The sequence below is a fragment of the Natator depressus genome, chromosome 1 (genome assembly GCF_965152275.1).
Source record: "Natator depressus isolate rNatDep1 chromosome 1, rNatDep2.hap1, whole genome shotgun sequence".
NCBI lineage: Eukaryota > Metazoa > Chordata > Testudines > Cheloniidae > Natator > Natator depressus.
The window spans coordinates 204660076-204680077 of NC_134234.1; the positions used below are offsets into that span (position 1 = coordinate 204660076).

The window sequence follows — 20002 nt, forward strand, 5'->3', positions numbered from 1 at the left end:
CTGATTGGAATTGACATGAACAAGCACTTGAAGAACGCTCTGTTCCAGTCATCTGATCTTTTCGTTATTTCCCACTAGTCCATGAGTGGTTTGAGAAAGCTGGTCAAGAATGTGATAGGGGCCAGACAATTAAGTTACAGGCATGAGACAACTGAGCCTAAATGGAGGATGGTGAGAGGAAACAACCGTTTAATAATCAAGTTGATGTGAATTGATTTGTCAGTACATTTACTGGATAATATTTGTACAATAACGGACTAAAATCTCAGTCTTTCAGTGCTGCTGCTTTTGATGTCACCTCTCCTGGACTGATCTGTAATGAAAGAGCAAAGAAAATGAACAAGAATAAAGAAAAGCAAAAAGAAATCTGCCCTTGTTGCAATAGAAGCTCTTAATTGTCTCCAGCCATCTTTCAGAAGGTGCTACAAGCACTGCAGCTGCTCCTGCCAGCCGTGGGGCCGGGCTGCGTTACTGCTGTTGGAAGGGAACATTGGCCTGCAACGGGGTTTTCACATGTGTGAACTTCACAAAGATCTTTAAAAATAATAAATGAAGGTGGACATGGCATAAAAGATATGAGCTTAGATTTGGGAAGGCCACACTGAATTCTCAAAGCTTTTCACCCACACGACCAGGTACCGTAGTTGGCATGTCCCATGTGTTGGGAGAGAAACTTTGAGAAATATTTTTGGTATTCAGAAAGAAAATAGTGTGACTATGTTTTTGGCAGAGTGAAAGGATGCCCTATGCTAACCTCAATGGTGTTTGCCTGTATAATGTCTGAATGCTGCTTCTGACCAATTACAGAGTTTCATGGAATAGTCTTGACATCAACAAGCAGAGCCCTAGTGACTCTGGTGAAACTCAGAACACCAAAAAAGCCATTTGCACCTAAAAAGCTGCTACTTTCTGTCTCTGCTGAGAGCTACCTTATTGCTGTGGGGGTGGATGTGCAGCGAATGGGGGAGCCCGTGGGAGAGGAGAGTGTAGCTGCCGAGGGGTTTATGTGGAGATGAGAAGCAGAGACTGTGCCTCTCTGCTGGGAGTGACTCCTTTGGGACTGAGTAATTGAGAAAACCTGTACATCTCTAGCAGCCATGTCCTTTCATTACCATCATCCAATTGCTTCCCTTTAATACATAAGCACTCCGCTGTGTCTGGCTCCTGTTGTCGGTGGTGCAGGACTTGATCCTGGGGTGGGTGCGTAGCCAAGACAAGGCTCAGCTAATACTCTTCAGCTAGAAGTTGCAATGACTTATCTGTGGCACTTACGTTACCCAGGAAGTTTGTGGGGTAGTATAATCCTGAACCTGGGGGTAGGACTTGTAGAAACCAGCTTGACCATGGCTGCCTTGCCTCCCTCCGGGTAGCCCTGTGGCCTGCACTCATAGATCTCACCTGTTAACACTGGTGAGATACTTGTTAAGGGTGTAAACTTTTTTTTTTTTTAAACAAACAAACCTGGGGGTGTAGAGGCCTGAACACGCTCTGGAGATGAGAGGCCCTCAAAGGACCTGAGTCCAAACCATTAACCCAGCTCAAACACCAAAGTGAGCTGGGGGGCAGGGGAGCGTTGGGGAAAAGAGAAAACATGGAAAGAGGGGAAAGCAATGGTTCACTGTGGGAGTCAGGACCAGGTGACTGGGAGTCAAGTAAGGAGGATTTCACTGCTCTGTCACCAGTCCTTGTCTAGCCCAGCTTCATAACTGATAGGATTGGCCAGCAAAGAGCATTTTGGGTCAATGTCAATTAGCTGAGGATGGTCTCAGTCTAGCTGCCACAGGACAGGGGTCCACAATATAGGAAGCACCACCCTAACTGGCAGTAGCTGCCCCCTTGTCAGCCTTAGAGGAGCCACCACCCCTTCTCCAACCTGGGCGGGGTGGGGTCTCTTCAGTCCAGGGACACGAGTCCTAACCTGCTGCTAGGAGAGCTGTGCATGTAGCCTTGCATTGTTCCTCCTCGTACCGACTCTTTCGCAACCAGCTCTGGCAGTCCCTCACCTTTAACCAGCAGTGCATTTGCTTCAAAGCCAAACACCCCCCTCCTGTCCAACCTGTGACAACCAGCCCGTCATTCAGTGTGAACAGAACATTTCTGAGGCTTGAGGCAAAGGGAACTAATGCTTCTTAAAGTTGCTCTTCCCTGGCACCAGACCGCTAGTCCCAGTTAAACAGCCCAAAGAAAAGAAAAAAAATGCCCAGCAACAAAACCTAACGAAGCAAACTGGCTTAATTCATCTGCTTGTGTGGTTATAGCCCTGCCCCCAATTCTGTGTCCATGCCTTCACGCTATGAGCCTGCTGAGGTAGGGATGGTCCCCATCTGTGTGCTCAGCATCTAGCCAGTGAGGCCCAGCTCCTTAAATATCATCTAAATATTTAATAAGGATTTTGAGCCCCTGACTGGGGTGTGTGTGCCCTCCTTAAGGTGACCAGGCAGCAAGTGTGAAAAATCGGCACTTTTTTGCCATGGGGGGGCAATAGGAACCTATATAAGAAAAAGACCCCAGAATCAGGACTGTCCCTATAAAATTGCAACTTCTGGTCACCCTAGCCCTCCTGTCCCTCTTTCCAATCATTCCCCAAAAGCCACGTCTTGGGGCTGCCTTCCTGGTCTCATTCCTCCCCTCCAGTGTGTCTGGGCTTCCCATTCTGTGCAACTGACATCACTTACAGTTGGGGTCCCTCCATCAGCTCAGCTGTGTGCCTCAGAAAGGAGGCCTGAGTACAGCTGTGGATGGTCTCCAGGCCTGAGGCTACTTGGACTGTCTATACCATAAAGCAGCAAAGGATATTTGCCTTCACAGGCAGGAACAGCGTCTCCCTCTCTGTTAAAATTTCAATACGGTGGGAAATTTCTCCAGAGCCCTCGGTACCTTCCACTCCAATTGCCATGGCATAAATCTCAATCTCCAGTTCAGCCTGCAACCCAGCTGCCACCTGGAAGAGACAGAGTCACCCAGAGGCAGTCATGTTAGAGGTATAAAATTGGACATGTACCTTACACATGTAATAAAAAAATATACAAGAAAAGGGGGACCTTAGGTCCACCAATGGCAAAATCCTTCCCACTACTGCCAAATGCCTTGTCCCCCCTCCCACTCATCTCTATTTGTGCTTCCTGGGTCACAACTGCTGCCTGTTGGCTCCAGTTCAGCCACACCCAGCAGCTTATTCCTGGTGTGGAGGGCTGTTTAGCAGGTGACTTTTCAGACTGTTGAGGTCTGTGCAGAATGCGTTAGTTCACCTTACATCCGTCAGAACCTGAAGTGGATTTATCCCTTGGAAAATACATGAGAGACCAAGCCCCAACGAGTAGGTGCAGCAGGCACAGACTTACCAGAAGAGCTGTAACTGGGGTGGTGAGTACTGTTTGTTTTTAGACTGCCAGCCCGTCTTTTCTCATCTCTGTTGCTCCATTCAAACATGGAATGGAGCAAAGTGAATTTACTTTTGCCCTGTGTTGTGCTGGCGTTCCAGGCTCAGTGAGGAAGGAAAGGGAACTGTCCCTTCGCCCCAGCCTCAGTCCCAGCATTCTGCACTTTCCTTCTCCCTGTTTTCTCACACTCTTCTCCCCCCCCCCCCCCCCACTGACTCCACAGCCCTCAGAGTACAGGAGTCTCTCAGAATGGGCTGCAGGGATGAGCAGGAGAATTTTGTCATTACTTGGGAACTAAACTGTGGTAAAACAAGGCCTAACAAGTGCAAAATGATCCCTGTTATCTCTTGTAACTAACCCGTATTATGTTAAAACTGTTCATTCTCTCCCCTGTGTTTATGCTTCCTGTTTCTGTTTCCATTTTTTATTCTTTACCACTTACCGGAGAAGACGGAAACACAGAAGGGCATTTTTATTTGTCTCTTTCAAGTGTCTAATTTCACTTCCTCCTTCCCTTCCCAAAGTGTCCTCTCCCTCTTTCATCTATAATCTTTCCTCCCTTCCTTGTCCCTCCTCCCTTGCTTTCCTCTTCCCCGTTAACCTCCCCTTTAGTCTTAGCAGAAGGAAAGGAGAACCAGTGTGCTGCAGCTGGGAGAGAACCAGAGATAGGCATGGAGAAGTAGGGAGAAAGGAGGACTGTACAGAAGAAGAGTATCTTTTCCAAGGTCAGTCATTGGTTTGAAAGAACCTTGAGGTTAGGGCACTGAACTGGAACTCAAGAGATCTAGACTCAGCTCCCAGATCTGTCACTGACACATTGGGCAATTCACTTCACTTCTCCGGGCTGGGCCTGCTGCCTTCTGCTGCTACTTGTGTTTGGCAAGTATCAGATCATGCTCCAGAATGCATAGAGTAGTCACCATGATAAGTTCAAAGAGCATCTCACGACAACTGCTACATTCAAACACAGGAGGCAGCATAGGTCACCCAGGCTCCCATGTTCCATGTCTCTCACCCCCTCATTTCTTCATCAGTGGGCTGCAAGAAGCTGCAGATACAGACAGTTTTCAGTTCTGGGCCCCTGCCAGCCCATCCCCCACAGTGATGCTAGAGGGGTTTGCTGGGAAATTTCCTGGGAGCCTTGAGGGCCAGTCTGAAGTTGCCTGAAAACAAAGTACATCTGCCCAACAATAAACATGCTCCACATGACTTACAGGTCCAGGTGTGTAAATCACTCTCAGTCCTGTGCTGGGAGGTGGCTGCTTCACCCGAAACCTGCCAGGGAAAAGAGACAATCAGTCTGCCACCCGGACCAACTCAGGGTAGGCAGGGCTAACTGAAAGGAAAGTGGAGAGACCACAGTTCCTAAATGTGGAAATCATTTTGGGCTTCCTGCCCAAGCTCCATTAACACAGTTCTTAACAAAAACAAAGGAAACCAACCATCATCATAATGAACCAAAGGTACCTAACTCCCAACAGAGCTCATAAACCACTGCTCACAGCCTTAAGATAAAAAATAAAGTACATGCTCATCCATGCTTTGTGTATACAGGAACAGCTTTTTCAATATAACGTTAGTCTTTCTGGCATAAATGCTCTTGTGTCGTCACACACACAAATCTTTTTCTCATTTATGTTGTTTCTTACACCACTGTAATTCAGCTCACCTTGCCCTCCAGGGAGAGGCAAGGCTGACCCACCTTTATATCAGTCACCAAAATGCAAAGATCCTGAAGTAAATGTGGGTCAAGGGCCACTTCCAGGACATCGCTCAGTGCCATGCCACTGTTCCAGCAGAATTATAATAATGCTACGGACAAAATCAAGCCCTCCTGTAATGTTCCCACTGCCTGCACCTGGACAGGATTTTTGCCATGGAGTCCACCCCGGGACCCTGTGTTGCTGTGGACAGCTTGGAAGGCACCCAGCTGACCAGGGACCCTGGTGAGATACCTTTCAAACTGTCCACCCCACATTACTATTGGTGAGCCTACCACATTTATCAACCAGGCTTTGCAGCACCATGACGAAAGACCCCTTTTTGTTGTAGCAATTGGGGTTGGTGAATTTCCAGATGTCAACGCTCACACTTCTCCATGCTGAGGGGAACGTGCATGGTGGTGGTCTGCTGCAGCAACACCAGCGTGCGCTCCGCACAGACCTCTAGGAAATTAGCCTTCCTCAACCTGAAGATCATCCCAGGTCTGCATCATTAGCTTGACCTGTAGGCTGGCCACGACCAGAAGGGGCACTCCACCACATAAAGCCTCACCAGGGAAATGTCATGCAGACTTTAGCTGAAGGAACTGCTCCGCCTCTTCAACAATATCCCTGTGGTGCATGACTGCCAATACATGTGAAGCAGCCTGTTCGTATTAATGAATGAAAGGCTTGTGGCACTCAGCAATCTTTGCTCCAGGCTGATGGACAGTAGTTTGAAAATGGTGCTGGTTCACAAAAGCTAGAAGAATTATAGGATATCACAAAAGGAGTCATGAGAGTTTGTTAGTTTGAGCCCAAGTCCCAGACGTCCAGTAGGTATCATACAATGCACTTTGAGAAAAATCCCAGCATGCAAAGAGCTCAGTGGAGGAACAACGTAGCTTTGGATAGCTGCGTAGACTGCTGTGTGGTCATTTCAAACGAGAGCTGCGCTGCACTGTGTAGATACAGTGGTTCATAGAGGAAGTAGTTTAATCTGGCATAAACAAAGCAGTGTGGACATACTCTTTTGATATAATTAGACCTGTATAATTATGGCAGAAAAACATATACTGAAAAAACTTTCCTGTGTAGCCAAGACCTGAACTTATACAAGAAAACCCTCTCTCAGACCCAACCACTGTTCATTATCTGAAGCATACAAAATGGAAGAGTTAACTCAGTTACTGAATGAAGCTAAACTGATTTAAGAGAGGTTCATAGCGGTTCAAGTGCATTTACATTAAGAGTAAGCACTAAGTAAATCAGTTCAATATTGGTTTAGTTACACTGGTGCAACCTTGCTAATATGGACCAGGCCTAAAATACATTTGTGTCAATGTCCTACTGAGAAACAGAGATTTGCCACTGGGGGTTGGGAGCGAGGAAAGCTTCGATAGTGCTTCCTGGGGAAGGAGTGCTTCAATAGCACAGTGATGAGCACAATTTAAAAACCTCTTACTTATCTGTTCTGTAACGTGTTCTTCCAGATGTGTCCATTCCACATTAGGGGGGTGTGTGCGTGCATAGAAGCTAGAGATTTTTCCCCACAGTGGTACCCATCAAAAAATGAGTACCATTAACTATCTAAGGCTAATAACTAATTATGAAAGACTAAATTAGCTTCAGAGCAAAGGGAACAATGTGTAACTGCATACAGCATGCTTGAACTACTGACTGTGGGCAGACAGAAGGAACTTTGCCGTTGGGGCAGCTTCACCCTTTTTAATTCTCAGTGAAGAGCACAAGACGATGCAAGGTGCATGCGCTGCCCTGATGGGTACTGCTATGGCAAACATCTCCAGCACACTGGGTGCACACATCCCCAATGAGGAATGGACATGTGCAAGTCCTCAAAGATGAGATGCTGACACAGATTGACAGGCAAGCCCATGGATTCATTATGGTCTGTGGCATGATGAACTAAAATATATACACAGAATTTCTCTTGTTTGGACTGTGGCCCTGTGGTTTTGCAGCACTCTCCTGCTGACAGATTCAGGTCAATTTTTTCTAAGGGGGAAAAGTTTCCATGGGGTGGAGTGTTGAAGTGGATCGCCTGGCAGCTGACTTTGAGCAGCCAGATACCAGGGCTATTAGAGGGGCTCAATAATCCTAACAGAATCAGGAAGGCTCTAAAGCAGCATTTTGACAATGACCCCCCGTAATATGTGTTTCTCTAATGCATTCTTCCAGGCATTGTTTATTTACCACCTTGCATGACCCTTGTAGCGATTGGTGCCCGAGTGTTAACTGTAGTCTGCAAATGTGCTGATTGCCACTGTGTATGAATTCCAGCAGCAACCACTGTGTGTAGGACACAAATAACGATTCATTTTATTTTAAAGAGTAACTTTTATTACACAGAAATACATCATTTCCATTTCTTACAAGGGACATGTCACTGAGGAGCACTCTCTGAACTGACGCTCTCACAGCTGTGTGTAAGTCCAGCTGTCATTCTGAAACCTGTCCCTAGGGGTGGAGTGCAAGGGGTACTGCGACAGATTGGGAACTTGCAAGGAATATGTGTGGGGAATTTGGGAAGGGCATGGAACGCAGTTCTGTATGGGCTGCAGACAGGGCCGGTGCAAGGATATTTTGTGCCCTCGGCAAAACTTCCACCTTGCGCCCCACCCTGCACATTGAGGGGTAAATCCCAACGAGCCTTTATAGACCTCAGGGCCAGCCTGCCCAGGGGCCAGCTGTGCCCAGGGGCTGCTCCCCAGACCAGGTTCCCCCCATCCCGCCCCCTGAACTCCCCTGGAGGGTGCACAGCCCCTCCGCGAGCCCAGCCCACCCCAGCAGCCCCCACCCCAAGTCCACTCACTGGCTTTGCTGGGCTTGGGCCGCTGCAGCAGCTCGGCAGGGAGGAGCCGCCTTCCAGAGACACCGGAGAGCCAGACTGTCCCACTTGCAGTGGCGGCGAGCCCCAGCCATGGAGGAGCCGGCGCGGCGCAGGGAGGCAGCAGCCCTGCAAAGGCGGCGGTGCCGCTAGCAGGGAGCAGCTGCACCCCTGCCCCTCCTGCCCAGGCTGTGGCCTGGCACCCCTGGGGGCTCCTGCAGGCTGCAGCGGATGCATGCGGACACCCCCCGGCTCCCCCCTCACCTAGGGTTACCATATTTCATCAATCAAAAAAGAGGACGGGGGGTGGGGGGAAGCCCCGCCCCAGCCCTGCCCCCATCCACTCCCTCCCACTTCCCACCCCCTGACTGCCCCCCTCAGAATCCCCAATCCCCCCCACCCCGCTCATTGTCCCCTGACTGCCCCCTCCTGTGACCCCTAGGACCCTACCTGTCCCCTGACTGCCGCAACCCTTATCCACACCCCCGCCCCCAGACAGACCCCCAAGGACTCCCACGCCCCATCCAACCACTCCCCGCCCCTGACAGGTCCCCCGAACTCCCGACCCATCTAACCCCCCCTGCTCCCTGTCCCCTGACTGCTTCAATCCCTCTCCACACCCCTGTCCCCTGACAGGCCCCCCCCAGAACTCCCAACCCATCCAACCCTCCCCCAGCTTCCTGACTGTCCCCAGGCTGGGACTCCCCTTACCATGCCCATGCCGGTCAGACGCTGGCTCCACGTGGAGGCAAAACACGCTGCTGCGCGCACAGCCCCTCCCGCACAGAGTGCTGAGGCAGCGGGAGGGGCAGCGGCGGCTCACACGCCCGGGAGCCGCAGATGCCCAGACTGCGGCCCCTGTGTGTCCCCTGGCTCCCCCCTCGCCGCGCTTGGGCTCTGCGGCTCCCGGGCGTGTGAGCTGCCGCTGCCCCTCCCGGAGCAGGCTCAGGGCCCCGCGCCCTAGTGGCAGCTCACATGCCCGGGAGCCGCAGTGCCCGAGAGCGGTGAGAGGGGCGCCGGGGGGGTGTGTGTGCAAGGGGGCCGCCGTCCGCATGCATCTGCTGCAGCCTGCAGGAGCCCGGGGGTGGGGGGGGGAGACCGGGCCGCAGCCTGGGCAGGAGGGGCAGGGGTGCGGCTGCGCCCCACTAGCGGTGCTGCCGCCTTTGCAGGGCTGCTGCCCCCCTGCGCTGTGCCGGCTCCTCCATGGCTGGGGCTCGCCGCCCCCGCGAGCCGACACTCTGGCTCGCCAGTGCCTCTGGAAGGTGGCTCCTCCCTGCTGAGCCAGGGCACCGCTTTTTGGCGCCCCCAACCACTTGGCGCCCTAGGCGACCGCCTAGTTCGCCTAGTGGTTGCACCAGCCCTGGCTGCAGAGGGAGTCGAGAATGCTTGTGTTCTGACTGCAGTGTAATCAGGGACCTCAGCATCTCTGTTTGGTCCTCTATCAGCTTGATCATCTGCTCCTGCCTGTTTCCTCTCCGGTCTATCCATTTTTAATTTTTCATTAATTATCTCTCTCCATGCCCTGTGATCACGATCTACAGCATCAGATGATTGCGGCACTTCTTTAAATATATCCTCCTGGTTCACCTCCTTAGCTGGCAGAGGCACTCCCCTTGTGTGTAGGAGGTACCCCTAGAGGGCACATCTGCAGAAGCACAAGAAATGATAAATAGAGACAGTTTTGTGAGTGCACTCAGCCTTGAATCATAACAGTCAAACACACCTTTTTCTCACTGTCCCTTGGCAAGCACACAGCTTGGTGAGTACCCTAAACATGGTGATTCGGTCGGGGCGTGAGGAATGGGCAAGATGGGGAAAAGGGTCTGGGTGGTTAACAAAGGGGATCACTACAAGCCCCTAGGGGTACTATTGTAAATTCTGGCACCATTTTCCACTGGCGGGGGTGATCGAAGCTGATAATCGCACCAAGGATGCAAGGGTGCATCTCCTGCATGCATGCAGCTTCAGACCTGGTCCGTATGTAGTTCACTTGTGTGCCACTTTGTTTCCTGCAGCAGTAATTGCCAGTTGGTGTGGCAAAGTTTCCTACAGTGGGGGGGAGGAACAAAGCAGCTCTGCCAAGGAACCTTTGGCAGAGGATTGCCGAGTACCTGCAGGAAAGTTTCCTAGAGCTCATTATAGAGGATTCCCATGAAATCCTGGTCTGCATTAATCAACTTTTCTGCAGGGCTCCCACTACATAGGGGAATGTGAAGTAGACAGAGACAGTGCTAGTCTTGTTAATTTCTATCCCTTACCCCACTTCTAACATATAACAAAATAAAGGACAGCCCTACCTCATGACACTGTGAAGTATCAAATCAAAATGAGTACTTACCAGAGTTCCCTTCTCCTGCCTCAGGCACCAAGAGCTGGAGTGCTGTGACCAGGTAGACCACTCCAGTCAAAAAGAGGTCCTGGCTCACCATGCTACTGGACGACCTTATCGCCTGTCCCACATCCTCCTCCAGCTCCACTTCGTCCTCAGGGTTGACTCTGCTCTCCGCTGTCTCCAGCGCCCCAGAAGTATCCCAGAGGCTCTTGGGGATGGAGATGGGGTTGCCGCCAAGGGTGGCATCCAGCTACTTGTAGAAGTGGCAGGTCTTCGGCGCCAGAGTGACAGTTTGCCTCCCGGTATGACTTTCTCAGCTTCTTGATCTTAGCACAGCACTGATGCGTGTCCCTTTCGTGCCCCTTCTCCCACGAGCAATCTTCCCGTAAGTATCACAGAATCTCAGGGTTGGAAGGGACCTCAGGAGGTCATCTAGTCCAACCCCCTGCTCAAAGCAGGACCAATCCCCAATTTTGCCCCAGATCCCTAAATGGCCCCTCAAGGATTGAACTCACAACCCTGGGTTTAGCAGGCCAATGCTCAAACCACTGAGCTGTTCCTCCCCCCAGAGTTCCTATGGCTGGAGTGGAGCTGGGATTGCACAGCCTCTTCTCCCCACAGACACAGCAGATCCAACAACTCCGGAGTACTTCAGGTGGGAACACATTTACTGCAGGGAGCTGGCATGGTCAGCTGGGAAGATGCTATGTGAGCTGTCCACGCTGAGCAAACAGGAAGTGGAATTTCAAAAATCCCCAGGCCTTTAAAGGGGAAGGGTTGCATGCCTGTGTACTTGGCTTCAGGGCAGCGGAGTTCAAACTTCTGACCAGAGCGGTCACGATGGGCGTTGTGGAACACCTCCTGGAGGCCACTTAGGGTGTCATAAGCAATTGTGATGTCTGCACTGACACGGTCACTCTAATTTTGTTGCAAAATCTGTGCATCTCGTCAAAGTGGTTTTATTATGTTGGCAAAGCAGCAGAATTAAATCGGCAGGAGGAGAATTGTAATGTGTACACCTCCACTGTTTTGCTGATGAAAGCTGACTTTTGTCAACAAAACTGTTAGTGTAGACAAGGCCTTAAACTGTAATCTTTAGCTTTCAGCATTAACACACCATGGAGATGAATGGGGCAGTTCACACCAACACAGCATCATTTATACTCAGGTTACATTTTGAACATTTTCTTTACAACCATAAGGACCAGAAAATGTAGTTTAAAAAAAAAGTTCAGTTGTGGAATTCAAACCCACTGCAGGGAGTGGATAATACAGCAAATTCTGTGGTTCTGTAATGTGTGGGGCCCTAACTACACTATACACACCAACAGATAGGGCAGCTGCTGCAAGCCTCAAACGGGCATGTTGTGGGGTGGCTACTACCCAAGCTCCAAGCCAGTTTGCTGCGGGGCAGTCGCCATATGCTGTGGGTATGATTTTGCTTTTAAAATCTAAGATGAAAACTTTCCCCCTTTTTGGAGCAAAATACATCCACAGTGGCTGAGCTGCTGCCTTTCTGGAAAGAGCAGCCCCACTAACACTGAAAGGCGAGAGTGCTGCGGAGCACAGACCCAGCTAGGAAATATTGTCTCTCACCTGTCTAAAGCCTGGTGCTGGTTGCTTTGAAGTGCTAAATCTTGTGTGCTAGGAATTTGCTGTCATTCCTCTACATACTCTGTGCTACTGCTCTCTCTCTCCTGCCTAGCATTAATTACATTTTAATCCTATTATTTCTATGATTGTGTTTTCTGAAGCCAGATGTTTTAGAATATCATTCCAATACGGAGGATTCCAAATACAAATGCCACCTGGAGTCTGATTAGCCTCGTGACACTATCAAAGAGTTCACAGCTAAGAGGAGGTGCACATTTGGCCTGCAGATGGAGTTAGGTGACGGTTTTAAAACAGGTTTAAAGACAGTTTGATCTAACCTTATGAAGTCCACTCCAACATTTTTCAGAGTGACTGTCGCGGCGTAAGTATAACCCTCCTTCAGCACCCCAAATATCACTTTAGGTGGGATGAGATGGAATCCACATAGATGCTGAGTTGCTGTTGCAACAGAAGATGTGTTGACTTTTCCCCCAACAGGATCTTCTACCTTTGCAAACAAGATCAGTACATTACATGGGCAATAAGGGAGGGAATTAAAAACTAAACCACATAGAAGACTGTAGGCGGCAACAAAGAACTTATCCCGAGATAACAGGAAGGTGCTTATAAGGACAGAAACTATAGCTCGCCTCCTATAACAGTGCTGTCTGCCAAGTTTAATGATGCCAACTTCTGTTAATGGCTTATCTGCTACGGTCCAAATACTGACACAAGACAGGTTTCAGAGTAGCAGCCGTATTAGTCTGTATTCGCAAAAAGAAAAGGAGGACTTGTGGCACCTTAGAGACTAATGAAGTGAGCTGAGGCTCATGAAACCTTATGCTCAAATAAATTAGTTAGTCTCTAAGGTGCCACAAGTCCTCCTTTTCTTCTTGACACAAGACAGTTTCTCATACTTTTAAGGGGGAGAGAAAGAAAGGAAAAGCAAATGGCTAAATACAAATGATTGGGCAGCTAAGATTGTTAAAGACTAAGGCCAACATTTTCAAATTTGGGGTCCTAAAGTAAAGTAGGCCACCTATCTCCATATTTAGGAATCTAGATAAAAGTGGCCCTATTTTCAGAGGTATTGAGCCACTGAAGTCAGTGGGAATTGGGGGCACTAAGCACTCCTGAAAATCAGGGTACTTCTATTTAGGTGCCTAAATATGGACCTAGTTGCTTCACTTTAGGCACCCATGTTTGTGGACTAATGACTCAGGGAGAAGTTGTTTCTGGGACAGTCAGCCCCAGATAAATTGCAAGTGCTATTGCTTCAGGAAAGAGAAATTCCAAAAAGTGACCAGCACTGCTGCAGAGTGACTGAACGACGGTGTGCAAATGAGACGTGCAAAGGGAGATAAACATTAGCCAAGAACATTTTATGTTACCTTTTCATTGAGTACAGATTCTGGCTTGCACCCCTGGATTGATAATGGTAATTTCACCTTCTCTTTTCTTCGCTGCCCCGCAGCATCCACCAGCAAGCTCTGGGTGCGAGACTGGAAGGGTATCCCAGATGTGCACAGAGCCATTTCCACTTCTGTTCAGAAGCCAAGATTTCAAAGAGTGACATTGAATTTTGCACAAAGGGAGCCCAATTCTGCAGTTCTTGTGCAAAAAAGAACTCCTACTAACTTCCCTAGGAATGTGGTCTGCATAATGTCTGTAGGATCAGGGTCGGTATTTTTATTTAACAGAGCAATGTAAGAGTGGAAAGGCCTTTTTAAAATCTACTACCAGGAAACAAATATCCTGGGGCCACTGGAGAGAAAAGGGATTTCTGTCTCTTAGTCCTACTGACTTTTCTTTTTAGAAATATCGAGGAGAAAAAAATAGATACCACTCGTGCTAGCACAGCAACCTGTGTTTGCATTTTGACTCTTGCACGTTTTAAGAGTAAGTTACTATGGTTAAGAATATCCTGTGCAAAGCCTCTGTTCCTTGCTTTACATGTCATGTGGCCCTTAAGGGGCTGAATATAAACTAGAGAGACCATGGAGGTGGAACTCTGGGGAAATCTGCATAAGCAACTGGGGAGGCTTGGGAGGTTCAGCACTGGCTTCAGGGCTTAGAGCAGTTGGACTTGAACTTGGATCTCCCATATCAGAGGGGAGGGTCCTAAGCATTGGTCTACAGAGTCATTCTCACACTCTCCCAATGACTATTTATTTATACACAGCACTATAGATATATCCAGTGGTGAGCTGGAGCCGGTTCGCACCGGTTTGCTGGAACCGGTTGTTAAATTTAGAAGCCCTTTTAGAACTGGTTGTCCCACGAAAGGGCTTCTAAATTTAACAACCGGCCAAAAGTGGGTGCTCCGGGGCTGGAGCACCCATGGGAAAATTTGGTAGGTGCAGAGCACCCACCAGCAGCTCCCCACCCCACGCCCGGCCCCAGCTCACCTCCCCTCCGTCTCCACCTTCCCCCCCTTCCCCTAAATGCGCCTCCCCGCTCTGCTTCTCCGCCCCCCCCAGTTTCCCGCAAATCAGCTGTTTGCGCTGGAAGCCTGGGACTGCTGAGAAGGAAGCGGCGGCTTCGCGCTCAGGCCCAAGGAGGCGGAGCGGAGGTGAGTTGGGGGCGGCGGGGGGGCACGAGGAGGGCCGCCCGCACCACAGCAGGTAACCCAGAGGGTGCACAGGGGAACCGCTCCCCGCCCCAGCTCACCTCTGCCTCTGCCTCCCTGGGCCTGAGAGCGAAGCTGCCGCCTGCTTCTCAGCCCTCCCAGGCTTCCCGAGTAAACAGCTGATTCGCAGGAAGCTGGGGAGGGGTGGGGAGCGAAGAAGCAGAGCGGGGTGGCGCATTCAGGGGAGGAGGCAGAGGCGGAGGGGAGGTGAGTTGGGGCCGGGCATGGGGCAGGGAGCTGCCGGTGTGGACAAATTCTCACCAAATTCTCCCCATGGGTGCTCCAGCCCCAGAGCACCCATGGAGTCGGTGCCTAAGGCGCCACTTTTGATGTGATCAGTGAGGGGAGCGGCCGCTCTCCCTGCTCCCCCACTAGCTACGTTACCCCTCCCCTAGGAGCCAGAGGGACCTGCTGGATGCTTCCTGGGAGCCGCCTCAGGTAAACACCGCTGGGTCTCCCCACCTCGCCCCCTGGCAGGTCCCTCTGGCTCTTAGGGGCAGGGTGGGGTGGGCACCCACTATGGTGGCCCATGAGACCCTCCTGCCCGGTTCCAGGACCAGTCAGGGGACAGGGGAGGGGGGTGGATGGGGCAGGGGTCCCGGGGGCGGGGGCAGGGCAGGAGTCCCGGGGGGCGGGCCATGACCCCTTCGTGGGATGAGGAGGGAACTGGTTGTTAAGATTTTGGCAGCTCATCACTGGATATATCAGCAAAACTTTTAAGTTATAGACAAGGTTTCAGAGGCACAGAACAAAACTTACAGCCCAGGGATATGGGATCAAGGTGGATTTAGCTCCCCTTTGAAACCTGCTGATTCTGGTCTGTGGTGGAAGTCAGTGTGGCCCCAGAACAACTTAGGCAGTTCTCCAGCACTGTCTAAGTTATTGCAGCAGAGGGCTATGCACTGAGGTCTCACCCCTTCTGGCTTCAATACACCATTCCTGCTCTTGCCCCTGCCCCCAGCAAGTCCCCATACCAGGTCTTGGGTTGGGGGCCTTGTAGGGCAGTATAAGTTGCCTTGGGCAAAGCATGTGCCGGGGGAAGTCTTCTGTGACCAAATCTACGGCCCTAATGGCTCTTTTATGTTGCTGCAGCCATTTTCAAGGGCCACAGCAGAGGAGAGAATCCCTCTCGTTATTCTCCCCGAAGTGCTAACATATTACTAGCACAGCAGACTTACATTCGGCTCCTATGCCCCTCTCCACCACTCTTCAACCTATACCTGTACCTAGATGCCAAACCGGAATGCTCCTTTACCTGCTCTGCTGGAAACTTCAGTCTGTGCTGAAGGACTGTGTGTCTGAGGTTTCAGTGAGTGTTGGGAATCACTGGTTGGGGCAAACGGACCTGTAGATTTTACAGAAAAACAGATGGGTATATTGACAAAATGCTGGTTATATCAATACACTACATTTCTATACAGAGGGTATTAAGCATCTCAATTAGGGAGGTCATATACTCTCTGAAGTACTGCCAGGCCTAGTAACGAGTGCTGTGTGTTGCCACGGGAATATAGCCGCCAGCAACTTGCTCCATGGGGCAGCAGGGAATGGAAATGCTGCACAGGGCACATGGTGAGTCATGGCCAGGAGTGCCTTGTAATGCTTTGCAGCAGAATGGCTGATTCAGAAGTGAGCTGGGAAGCTCTACCAAGCAATCCAGTCTAGTTCTCCAGATAGCTGCAATATAGGAGGCTTGAGGGAGTGCAAAATGGGGAAAGATGAGAATGATCCGGGCTCTGATAGGGACCCATGGAAGACTGTTTTGATTATATGTTCTTTGCTGTGTCATGAACAGTACAGTATAATGCCTTTCATCCTGATGTGCCAGTTCAATGCTTGCCAGGGCTGCTCTCTAAACAAAGGATCAAAATACTCCTGTCAGCACTATAAACCTCTCGAATCCAAGCTGTTTAAGATGCTTTGTTCACTGCCCACCCCTCCTTTGTTCTCTCCAAGTTGTCTGCACCCACCATCACTCAAATTCTTATGCTACCTACCCCTTCTTCCACCCCTGGTCTCCAAACTGCCACTCCACCTTACCCTTTCCTCCCACTTCACTTCAAGATCCTCCTTGTCTTCCAGCTCCTTCTCAACACTCATCCACCTTTTCCCCAGCCTTTGCTCCCTCATTGCCTTCTTATCCATTCCTGCTCACTCTTGCCCGCAGTTAAGTTTGCCCGGTTGCTGTTCCACCTCCTCCCAGCCTCTAATGCCATCTGACAACTCCTAGCTTTTCACTTTTGCACCCAGAACCCACTGTTTTTGCAGTTCATTTAAGTCTGCAAAGACCCCTAAATATATCTCACAAAGAAGTCTTATAATGTTCCCAAGCAATTCAAGTGTCAAGATCAAGATCTGGGAGATGTGGTGTTGAATGATAAGGCTTAGAACTGAAACTCCTTTCAAGTATTATTTGTAGCATCCACACTGGTATCAATTATTCCATACTCATTGTTCGACTCATTCAGCTAGTTGGTATCAGAAACTAATGGAGACTTTTTTCAGTCCTTTGCAGAAACTGTAACTGCCCCAAGGCACCCTCGTGAATTTAAGTGCAATAGTAGTATGAGGCAACTCAACAAGCCAATGGAGAATTTTGATCCATATTGAAACATTACCTGCACCGAGCTCAGAAGTACTCCTAAAAATTTCTGTGATTGTCTCCAATGGTGGCTTCTCTCTCTCTTTCTTTAGAAATGGAGGAAGTTCTTTAGAAAGTGAATCCAGATCAGGGAACTTTTAAATAAAAATGACAAGAAGTGCTCATGTCTCCTAACCATATATACATAGCCACTATGAAAGAGGGCATAAAGAAAACAAATAAGTAGAACTAAACCAGTAACAATTAAACTCACAGTATAAAATAAATATAGCTGTGATTCTAGAATATACTTCCTTCTATATACATTATAAAAAAGGACTTCAGCCTACTTATCAAGCAAGATTATAAAGGTATGGTCTGCACTTGACACATGTACATAACATCCATTAATGCTAACTGCGTCCAGTCACTCAAAAGTGCCGTCTACAAGATAACTAAGATGATTAAAAAACAATCTAAGGGCTTGGCTACACTTGCGAGTTACAGCGCAATAAAGGAGCCCCAGGCACCCTAGCTCACTCCCCGTCCGCACTGGCAGGGCACGTAGAGAGCTCTGTCTCCGCAGCTACAGCGCTGCTGGTACTCCACCTTGGCGAGTGGAATAACATTTGCTGCTCCACTGCTGGAGTGCCGCGGCGCCAGTGTGGATGCCCTGGTCTGTTATTGCACTGTGATTGGCCTCCAGAAGTATCCCACAATGCCTGTTCTAGCCACTCTGGTCATCACTTTGAACTCTACTGCCCTGCCCTCAGGTGACCAACTGTCAGACATGCCCTTTAAATTCTCTGGGAATTTTGAAAATCCCCTTCCGGTTTGCTCAGCCAGGTGTGGAGTGCTCTCAGCGAATCTTTCCAGGTGACCATGCCTCCACGCGCCAGGCGATCCCCAGTATGGAGCAATGGCGAGGTGCTGGACCTCATCAGTGCTTGCGGGGAGGAAGCTGTCCAGTCCCAGCTGCACTCCAGCCTCAGGAATTACAATATCTTTGGGCAGATATCAAGGGCCATGCTGGAAAGGGGCCATGACTGGGACGCACTGCAGTGCAGGGTTAAAGTGAAGGAGCTGCAGAATGTCTACCGCAAAGCCTGAGAGGCAAACAGTCACTCTGGTGCTGCCCCCACGACCGGCCATTTCTACAAAGAGCTGGATGTGATACTTCGGGGCAACCCCACCTCCATTCCGAGGACCACCATGGACACCTCAGAGCCCAGTTCAACAAGGCAGGAGGAGGAGAAGCAAAGTGGGAGCAAGGGTGCTGAGGCGGAGGAAGACACCCCGGAATCCCTAGATGTATGCAGCCAGGAGCTGTTCTCAAGCCAGGAGGAAGGTAGCCAGTCGTGGTGGCCGGTGCTTGGGGAAGGACAAACACCACAGGAGGTTCCCGGTAAGCGGCTTTTATTTTGGGAAGGAAGTTATTCGGTGCGGGCTCTTGGGGCGAGGAGGGTTAGGACTGCATGCATGCCTAGATGCGGAATAGGGCGTTGATGTGCTCTGTCACATTGCGGTAATCGGCCTCAGTGATCTCTTCAAAGGTCTCATCCAGAACTTGGTCAATGTGCTTGCGTAGGTTTTTTGGGAGAGCCACTGTTGTCCTCGTCCCAGTAAGGCTAACTTGTCTGCGCCACTGTGCCGTGAGGGGTGGGGGGACCATTGCTGCGCACAGGCAAGCTGCGTATGGGCCAAGGTGGAAGCCGCATTGCAGTAGAAGACCCTCCCTTGCTTCCCAGGTCACCCTCAGCAGCGAGATATCTTCCAGGACGAACTCCTGTGGAAAATGTGGGGACAGTGTTCAGTATAGGGGCCCCCTTCCGCTGTTGGCTCTCCCGAAAGCACAGAAACCCAGAGGACAGTACAGCCGTGAAACAATCAGTCACACTTGACCCTGTGCTTACTCACCATTTTGGGGCTCCCATGGGTTATGTGCGCTCGCTTTAGGACAGGCAAATTATGTTATTGTGTATACTGTGCTTGCCCTTGAGTATGGGGGAAATCATTGCTCTATCTGGTGTGAACAATGCTGCCTCTGTTAAGTGTTGCATTTTGCCTTTACAGATGCAACCTTGAGATCTCAGCCGTCCGTGTTATCAACGGCCGAGAGGCTGCAAAGAATCAGGAAGAGGCCACATAGAAGCAAAGAGGACATGCTGCATGAAGTCATGCAGCTTTCAACTAATGAAAATAAAAAAGTGCAGGAGTGGCGGGAGAATGAAAGGAGGGTCCGCCAGCAGAATGCAGATTGCCGGCACCAAAGCACAGAGCGGCTGATAAGCATCATGGAGCACCAAGTGGACTCGATCCAGGCGCTCGTAGCCATGCAGGCGGAGCACTACCGCGCCCATCCCCCCACCGCAGCCCTTGTCCGAAAACTCTTTCCCTTGTGCCACCATGTCACCTCCAAACCACTTTCCCCAACATCCGGGTTCTTACCGCCACCCGCTGCCTCCAACACCTGTAGCTTCACCACCCAGCCCTGAAAACTACGACCGTTACCCACTGCACTCAAACCCCATCACTATGCAGTATAGCCATTCTGAAGTGCAGCATGCATTGCACAGCACTCCAGACAGGACATATGCAAATCTGTGATTGTACCATTCCCCACCCCACCCCACCCCCTTGCCCTTTGTGTTTCCCAAGCAGTTGTGTTGTGTTTCTTTTCAATAAATTGATTTTTTGGCTTTGAAAACATTCTTTATTATTGCAGAACATAAAAGAAACCTTAGCCCAGGAAAGCAACAGGCACTGCAAGTCAGTGTATCATACGTAGCAAACACAGATTCCTACCGCACTTCACTCCCGTGCAGGGCACCACACCAGACATTACTGTTGGCTTTCAGCCTCCAATTGATCCCTCAAGGCATCCCTAATCCTTGCAGCCCCGTGCTGGGCCCCTCTAATAGCCCTGCTCTCTGGCTGTT

The 20002-nt window shown here is 50.2% G+C and overlaps 2 protein-coding genes across 2 annotated transcripts in view; one reads left to right on the forward strand and one right to left on the reverse strand.

Moving 5' to 3' along the window:
* Positions 1-266: 266 nt before the first annotated feature.
* SPAG17 (sperm associated antigen 17) overlaps positions 267-20002 on the reverse strand; it is a 292210-nt gene continuing 272474 nt past the window's right edge. The window contains exons 41-48 of the mRNA XM_074975143.1: positions 17101-17218; positions 15738-15827; positions 13245-13396; positions 12192-12361; positions 4595-4655; positions 2797-2941; positions 1273-1410; positions 267-313 (exon numbers count right to left, since the gene is read on the reverse strand). Coding sequence (XP_074831244.1) covers positions 1274-1410; positions 2797-2941; positions 4595-4655; positions 12192-12361; positions 13245-13396; positions 15738-15827; positions 17101-17218 — 873 coding nt within the window. The 3' untranslated portion in view covers positions 267-313; position 1273. The remainder of the gene's footprint in view (positions 314-1272; positions 1411-2796; positions 2942-4594; positions 4656-12191; positions 12362-13244; positions 13397-15737; positions 15828-17100; positions 17219-20002) is intronic.
* Positions 18156-19689, forward strand: LOC142000708 (uncharacterized). Its single transcript, XM_074975179.1, has 2 exons — positions 18156-18468; positions 19137-19689. Exons 1-2 carry the CDS (start codon positions 18276-18278, stop codon positions 19556-19558), a joined length of 615 nt encoding a protein of 204 aa, XP_074831280.1. The 5' UTR covers positions 18156-18275; the 3' UTR covers positions 19559-19689.

Bases quoted from the DNA above. Each gene is read 5' to 3' on its own strand.
- LOC142000708 (XM_074975179.1), top strand. From the start codon at position 18,276: ATGGACACCTCAGAGCCCAGTTCAACAAGGCAGGAGGAGGAGAAGCAA. The intron at 18,469-19,136 runs GTAAGCGGCTTT...TTGCCTTTACAG, and splicing joins AACACCACAGGAGGTTCCCG to ATGCAACCTTGAGATCTCAG.